General features: G+C 54.3%; 1 protein-coding gene across 2 annotated transcripts in view; it reads left to right on the plus strand.

Moving 5' to 3' along the window:
* CACNA1D (calcium voltage-gated channel subunit alpha1 D) overlaps positions 1–8,495 on the plus strand; it is a 306,783-nt gene that overhangs the window by 284,008 nt on the left and 14,280 nt on the right. For both annotated transcript variants that reach the window (XM_015571127.1, XM_006754674.2), the window contains 4 exons: positions 4,609–4,722; positions 5,426–5,793; positions 6,473–6,499; positions 7,892–8,041. In XM_015571127.1, coding sequence (XP_015426613.1) covers positions 4,609–4,722; positions 5,426–5,793; positions 6,473–6,499; positions 7,892–8,041 — 659 coding nt within the window. The remainder of the gene's footprint in view (positions 1–4,608; positions 4,723–5,425; positions 5,794–6,472; positions 6,500–7,891; positions 8,042–8,495) is intronic.

Below are 8,495 nucleotides of genomic sequence, written 5' to 3' on the forward strand. Positions count from 1 at the left end.
GTCACGAATGCGTTCGATTGAGACTTGACCCCAGCATTCATGGACCCAGTGACTTTGTCTTGGTGGTGGAAGGTGGGGCCAGCAGGGTGTCATGGGCACCTCACTGAGCCTTTGCTATTTGGGGCAGGTCACTGAACCAGACAGGAACAAACTGGCCCGCCCTCCCTCCAGGCTGTAGCCAGAGAAAGGATGTGAGCCCCATGGATAACGTGCAGGGTGACGTCACAGCTGGCTTTTCAGTGAGGGTTGGACTCACCGTGGCTGACTCATGGAGCGTCATGCTTATGATTCTAACCCCTTCTATAACTCGAGGAGGGTTCATAATGGACACACTGTCACATTTTCCCTGGAGGAAAGCAATGACAGAAGGAGGGGTGTGCATGCGGAAGAGGCGGGGGACAGCCTGTAGGTGAGCAGGTGTATCTGTGAGAAGTTAATCGCCAGTTCCTTCTTTGAAGGGAGCTAGTCTAAAATCGTCCGGCTGGGTGGGTAGGGGCTGAGTCCTGCTGATGGGTTAACTAGAACCGGCTGAGCAGGGCCAGCCGCCGGGTGAAACTGCCAGTGATGGAGAGCCCGCCAGGCGCGGGCTTTGGGCTGGAGTCTGAAAGCCTGGCACTCACTCCTGAAGATGAACGGCCTGGCCCCATGCCGGCTGGGGATAGGCATCTCGTACCTCCCCTGCTACAGTGTAGGCTCAGAGGGGGTTGGGCATGCCTGCCGGAGCCCCGAGAGCCGGCAGGTGACTGTGTCTGATGGCACTAGCTTAGGGAGACAGGCAGAGCAAGTGTTACACGTGCACCGGTAGGGAAAACGTAACCCTGAAAACGGGCAAGAGGAAGGAAGGTAAATGAATGTTCAGTTTTGATGTTAAAATATCATAATTTTATGCTATTGCTTCAGAGATATTTAGAGAGATTTTATAGTTTGGGTTTTTTTGTGTGTGACTTGATCATTTAGTAGAGTAAATATCTATAAAATCCCAATTAAATGGTGTCTAAATTTAAAGCAGCAGTCTACAGGCAAAGCGCCATTTCTTTTTTAAAAATATATTTATGATAACATCTAGCATTTAAAAATCAACCAGAAACTAGGCTTGATTCTGTTTAATATTTTATATGATTGGACATCTTAAGTCAATAATGTTTCTATTTTATAGCAATTCTGTGTTTATTCAAAACCATAATTCTACTGTGATGTTAACGGAATGACTTTATATGGCTTTAATTGTGTTGGTTTAAGTGCTATGACCACATTTCAAATTAAAATAATATTTTGGCCGAAAGAGGTAGACACAGATATGGAATACGGAAGAATACACAATTTTACTGGTTGTAAAGTGTTTATTTCAAGAAAAAATGTTCTTTTTTTTTAGAGCTGTAAAAAAAAATATTTTTTTCAAGGATTTAAGATAGTTTTCTGAACTTGGGGGGATTGGAATTTGTGCCTATGGAATTTTTGGAGCAGCCTAAGCTAACTTTTAGCTCGATCTGTGTGCTAGAAAAAATTCATTATCCTGTTTTGTGATATGTAATAAATTCAGGGTGCTGTGCTTCAGCTTCGTTTTAGTTCGAGTTTGGTAACATCTCTTCCCCTCATTCCCAGCCCTGGCAGACACCCTGCCTGGCCTCCCCTGGGTCCCACTTGAAAGAGTCAAGTCAGTCCCTGACTCTAGACGGCGTGTTTCTTGCCGCGTGGAGCAAGCCAAATGTAACCGTGACTTCTAAGCCTCTGCTTTCCTGTCTGGGAAGAGGGATGCCTTCTCTCCTCCTCTGATGTCTCTTTAATAAATATGTTGTCATTACTTGTCTTTGGGAACGGCCTCTTGGGCCGCCTCTCGATTTCCTCCATGATTTATGTTGCAAACAAACGCTCTGTCCTTCCTGTGTCTGTTCACTCTGGTGTATCACTGACGACGTGCTGGAGACAGGTTTTGTTTTTATTATGCAATTGTGTTATATGTGTATTTCAGTGAAATGTCAACCCGTCAACAGAGGATGATGTTACAAATTATCCAAATAAATAGTTTTCTATTCCTTTTCCTAGACCTAGTGCAATCAGTTGGATGACAGTGATCAGGGTTATTTGTTGTTATTTAAGCTCTGTGTTCCTGGCCCACTGCCTTGTAACAGGGATTAATGTACATCATTTAACTGGGGGTGTTGACGTGGTGCATTGTCACCTCTGTTTATTTTGTGGGGGCAGCAGCAGGTGTCTCAAGCCTGGTCTCTTCTTGTCTGGGAGCCTCAGATACGCAACAGCCCTTTCTCCCCGTGATCCAGAATCAGCCTTGAACCCTGGCTTAGCTTCTCTTCCCTTGGTAACTGTGCCCTAGGAAATGCTGACTGAATGAGCCACAGGCTGTTCAGTACTACTGGGCTCCAGCTTCCTGCACACGCCTGTAGCCCTGCTGCGTTAGGGCTTGCACCCTTGCCATAGACTTGCCTTCTTGATGTTTCCATGAGAATGGCAAGTGGGTCCCCCTCCAAGCCAATGACCCTCTGGGCTCGGACGTGCTGGACTTGGGATCCCAAGAGAGGGAAAGTGTGTGCGTACATGTGTGTATGCATGTGTGTGAGTACATATGTGAATGTGAGTGTACTGTGTGATTACATGTGTCTACATGTGTGTGGGTGTGTACCTGTGTGTGCCTGTGTGTGCATGTGAGTGCGTGCACAGGTGTGTGCATGTGCATCTTGTGCCTGTGATCAGAGGGACAGGAAAGGGAGTGGCGACCTCATTGACACCCCACGAACTGTTCCGGGCTTGGCTCTGGGACGTGTGCGGCTTTCCCCTGCGAGACCTGGCATTCCTAGCTAGGAACCTGAAAGCTTTGGCGCTGGGTGGCTCTCTCACCCCCACAATTCACGAAATGGGAAGACCCGCTGGTCCTCTCTTAAAAGCCTGGTTCAACAGACCCAGGCTCATCTTCCTAGGCAGGTGCTACTATGGAGGACGTCATTTTCAAAAAGAACCTGTTGGGAAGTTTTTGTACAACTTTATATTCTAAATTAACACCAGCATCACTGGTGTCTGCAAAGACCAATCTGAGAATTCCCACACCAGGGGGCCCAGCCCTGCTGGACCTGCCCACTATCCCCTCCTCCAGCCCCTCCCCCGCCTGGCCACTGCTGGGCCGTCTCCAGTATGGTCATCAGGCCCCATCTGCGTCCTGTGCCCACTGCTGCTGGGCGTTGTGGAAGAAGGACAGGGAAGAGGTCCCCCTGACAACCCTCAGTTGGTCCGTCCTGACATGGTGTGTTAGCTGCAGGTGGAGCCCTGCACAGCCAGCCTTCAGTGGCTGCTTGGTTTGCAGGCTGGCTGGCAACAAACAAGGGTGCCGCCCCGATACACACGAGCAGCCTTAGACCTGGGGCAGGGAGGAAGTGCCTCTTTCAGATGTAAGTCTTTTTGTGGAAAAGGATAAATCTGCTATCGTGTGCCCATTAGTCTTTGAGTCCGCTTGCTCCTTTTCCTCAAACGGATGGTCAGAACATCATCCTTTTCTCAGAGCCAGTGACTGTACCTCCCCCATATCTGGTCCATCAGCATCCCAAGCGTTTCCCTGCAGAAGTTTGGAACAACAGGGAGGCTGCTCCCAGACCCTGTCCCAAGGCAGCCCGGGACCCAGGATAAGGAAGGCCAGTGTGAGGCCTCGGGGAAGGCAGAGTGTCTGTGAGGGGCCTGGGTGTCAGCGGTGGGGCCAGCACGGCCTCCGAGGCTGGTGAGCCTGTGTCCGTATGCCGTGGTCTTCGAGAGGACACCTGACAGTTGGCGCGGTCTCAGCCCGAGCACAGGTTGCAGCCAGGGTCCCACGATGGCCCCGGAGGCGGCACTGCACAGCGGCCCAGGTCTGTGTGCATGCCAGTCGTTCTGTCGCGTCCTGAGTGTGCTGGTGGTTGCCGTGTGTTGTGTCCCTCCCTCGCTCCCATGCTTTTTAGCAGAACCAGTGGCCCCGGTGGCTGCTGGGCTGCTTGCCGTCCGGCACTTGCACCGCGGCTTCCGCATCCTGGACACCGCCAGCCAGCCCTCGTCCCTCCCTGCCCAGCAGCCAGGCTGGGCGCCCCACCCTGCCCGGGGCCTGGGAGATGGCGCTCTGCAGGATATCCTTCTGCAGACCTGGGCATGGGCTCTTGGCCATGACAGACCTAGTACTAGTGACCAGGCGCTGTGCCCTGCAAAGGGGAGGGGGCATTTGAAAAGAGTTTCCCTAGCAGATCTGGCTGTGAGGTCTTTCCTCCTGTCCCATCTCTTCAGTCTGCAGGATATCCTTCTGCAGACTGTCGCTTAGACCTGGGCATGGGCTCTTGGCCATGACAGACCTAGTACTAGTGACCAGGTGCTGTGCCCTGCAAAGGGGAGGGGGCATTTGAAAAGAGTTTCCTAAGTGGGGACTTGATCATCCCAGGCTCGACCATCTGGACCCCCTGACCACACCCTACAACCCTGAGGCTGCAGGGACTCCTGTGACGTGCAGACAGCAGTCAGTTCCCCGGGCTGTCCTGTGGAGACACTTCCCTCCCACAGCTGAATCGGCAGGAGCAGCGCCCGGACCCAGGCCGGGCCAGGCTCCCGCGCTGTCTGATCTGTTTGCCGTTCTCCTTGATCTAGGCGGGGTTAAGGACACTGCACGACATCGGGCCAGAGATCCGGCGGGCTATATCGTGTGATCTGCAAGATGATGAGCCCGAGGAAACGAAAGGAGAAGAAGAAGATGTAGTCAAAGTAATTATTCCGCGCACGGCTATGCACCGGCCGCCTGGAAATACTGGGGCAGGGCTCCAGTTGGGGCAGTTAATGAGCCACAGCAGTGCCCGGAGAATGCAAGCCAGCACCAGAGCGTAGGGGGCTTTCAGACCATGCCCTCCCCCCAGCAGCCCTCCCCACTCACCAGCACCTCCTCTAGGGCCAGGCCTGCCTCTCCAAGCTCACTCCTCTGCCCCGCGCTGGCAGCTCCGAGGAGCTTGGCCACAGCCACTGGCTGGAATGGATGAGCATCTGGGTGCTTCCGGCAGCTGCCTGCCCACACGGCCCCCTTCTTCTCCAGGCCAGTTCTTTGAGCTGCTAGGGGCCCTCAGCCTCCCAGTCCCCCAATCCCCAGCCCAGGGAACATGCCTACCACCCAACCTCACTCGCTGGGGCTGCCAGCCAGCCCTGCTGGGTATAAGTCACCTCAACTTGGAGCAACTGGAAGCGCACACGCGAGTGACAGCCGAGAGCTTGCTCCTCGGCTCAGGAATCGGTAACCTCCCTCGTTTCAGGGGGACCAGCCCCCACGCAGACACATTGAGGCCCTCAGGTCGTTCTCCAGGGATCCTCCGGAGCTTACCTAGAATATGTGTTTCATGTAGAAAAAAGTGACCTAACGTAGCTAGCCTGCATCAAATGCTTGTTAAATTACCTGGTGTGTTCTCCCATTATTTTGCAGAGAAATGGTGCCCTGCTTGGAAACCATGTCAATCATGTTAATAGTGATAGGAGGGATTCCCTTCAGCAGACCAATACCACCCACCGTCCCCTGCATGTCCAAAGGCCTTCAGTTCCACCTGCAAGTGATACTGAGAAACCGCTGTTTCCTCCAGCAGGAAATTCGGTGTGTCATAACCATCATAACCATAATTCCATAGGAAAGCAAGTTCCCAGCTCAACCAATGCCAATCTCAATAATGCCAATATGTCCAAAGCTGCCCCCGGAAAGCAGCCCAGCATTGGGAGCCTTGAGCATGTGTCTGAAAATGGGGATGATTCCTCCCACAAGCATGACCATGAGCCTCAAGGAAGGTCCAGTCGGAAAAGGTAACCTTTACAATGTGTTGGCACGTGGTGATGTTGTGTCTGCCCCCACCCCCATGCGCTGGCACAGGCAGGAGATCCCCAGTGGACATGGGCAGTGGAACCTGTGAGTGCCACGAGGTCACGGCCTTTCCAGGGCCTCGCTGCAGGATGGCCCTGAAGGACAGCGGGCCCCGCCATCCTGTGTCCTGCTGAGTGATACGCTCCTTAAAATGGCAGCAGGCGCAAACTCCGCCCTCCCCAGTTGTGCCAGCAGACTTGGGGTCGGGCTGGCAGACCCTTCCTGGGAAGGGCTAGACGGCAGGTGTGTTAGACTCTGAGCACATTACAGTCCATTGGGTGACTCGGCTCCACGGCTGTAGTGAGGAAGCAGTTTATCACACGACGGTGTGATAAACTTACTTTATTTTCGACACTGAAATGTGAGCATCATAGAGTCACAGGTGAAGAAATATTTTTCTTCCTTTGATGGTTTTCAGTCGTTTAGAAATACAAACACCACCCCTAGGTCATGGCCATACAGAAACAGGCGGCAACTCTGTTTGTCCCATGACCCACAGTTTGCCAGCCCCGCTCTAGGTAGTAGCCTGGTAACTGCATTTTAAATTCTGTTGGACATATTTAACGTTTATCTTCTCCCTTCCTCCTCCCCTCCCTCCCTTGTTATGCATTTCCTGGATAGAGCCCGCTATTATGAAACTTACATTAGGTATGTGCCCCCTGCCTGTGCTTATGTGTGAAATACTGTGTGTTATAAGTGTGACCAGTTGGCCTCTCTGAATGCGGAGAGATGAGAAGTTCCTGCAATGTTATAGCTCAGGGCTGTGCACCCAGGAGGCGGGGGAGCGGGGGAGTGGCTTCTTTCTGCCACATACCAGGGGTGGGGAACGTCCGGCCTGAGGGCCATATAAGGCCTGTGAAATGATTTGGTCTGGCTCTGCCAAGGCATTAGGGGTGAGTTTATTAAATATTTGACCAAATAGAGCAGGCTAATTTTTAAGTTGATAATTCTGTATGGCCCACGAATGATGTTATAAATATCCAAATGGCCCTGGGCAGAAAAACGATTCCCAGCCCTGGGACCATTACCACCCAAGGACTGGCATTCACGTGCCAGGTGCCCACAGACCAGACCCTGAAGACCATGGGGACGGCACAGGGAGAGCCGCTGTGCACCAGTGCCCGGGCCTGTGACATGGGCAATGGCAGCTGCTTTCTGGGGTCAAGCCTCCTGTGGGGTGTTGGTGAAAGCATGACCCGGCCTCCTAGAAACCAGGGGCCAGGTTTGCTCCTTTGCCCTCAACACGTGCAGTGTCACCTGCTCCATGTCCGCTGAGCGGATGGGAGGCAGGTGGGAGTGGGTGGGATGGTGGTTGTGCTGGTGATGGGAGGGTAGGTCTGCTGGTTTAACAAGTGAGATCTTGGGCTCAAGGCCAGGGAGAGGGAACAGCACACAGCACTCAGGGCAGGCCTCTCCCTGGAGGGAAGCCGTGTCGCGGCGTAGCTGGTTTCCTCAGGACCCAGGCCCACAAGACTACGCTTCAGGGAAGCATGAGGACAGCTCGGGGCAGTGGGCAGGCTTGGAAAACTTGGCGGACATCATGCATGAGTCTCCCCTGGGACACGGTATCCAGAACTCCCGTCACCCATGTGGGTCGGATGCAGCAGGAAGTGGGTGGCCAGGGAGTCTCTTTGTCCCAGGCTCTGCAGTTGCACGGGGCCCAGGTAGGAAGGAGCAGGGATCAGACAGGTGGCCTGGGAGCCGTCTTTTCCCTGGGATGCTGGTCTCGAGGGCCATTTCCTTGTACTGTTCCCCGAATTAGATCTACTCCTTGGCCCCAAGGCCCCTAGGCATCGTGGTCTGGCACCAGCGTTATGTAAGGTACTGAGAGAGAAACTTCTGGTGCGTGTACACACACACACACACACACACACACACGCTGCGCTGTTGCCAGTGGCCTTAGCCCAGTCCTGGTTGAGGCAGGTGTGCCCAGGGAGAAACCAGGTGCGCGTGGGCAGGATGCTGGCTGCACGTGGAGGCACAGCTGCAGGGCATGGCTGCCACCTGCCCAGGTGCTGAAGTCCTCTCTCCCAAACGCAGGTCCGACTCAGGAGATGAGCAGTTCCCCACCATTTGCCGGGAAGACCCAGAGGTCCAGGGGTACTTCAGGGACCCCCGCTGCTTGGGGGAGCCCGAGTACTTCAGCGGTGAGGAGGACTACGAGGAGGACAGCTCACCCGCCTCCAGCAGGTGAGGGCTCGGGGCTCGGCCAACGTCAGAAGGCCTGGCTGCTGCCTGTATTCGGTGCTCTGCCTGTTCCTGACGCCCCGGCCCACCTGCAGCTGCACAGGACCCCAGGCTCCAGGCCAGAGGGAGGCCGAGTGGAGACCGTCCTCCCGGGCTGTGACCATTTCCCCCAGGACCTCTGGGGTCTCTCAGCGAAGGCCCAGACGTGAGAGCTGGGCCCGGCGTGCAGGGTCAGCCTTCCTCCGCTCCTTGTCCGCTGAGAGGCCTGTTACTTCGTGAGCACCGCCCCCGCTGAGCCAGGCTCTGTCTGCCCAGCAGCTCTGCCAGCCCTTCGCTTGGGGCCAGGGGGGGAGGGTGGGTCATAATGAACAGCACCTGTTCCCCACGCTCATCAAGGGGTCGCTCAGCAGAGCTGCCTCTCCGGGCTTCTGTCCTGAAGGAAGAATGTCTGAGGTTC

Source organism: Myotis davidii, unplaced genomic scaffold (assembly GCF_000327345.1).
Source record: "Myotis davidii unplaced genomic scaffold, ASM32734v1 scaffold111, whole genome shotgun sequence".
NCBI classification, from domain to species: domain Eukaryota; kingdom Metazoa; phylum Chordata; class Mammalia; order Chiroptera; family Vespertilionidae; genus Myotis; species Myotis davidii.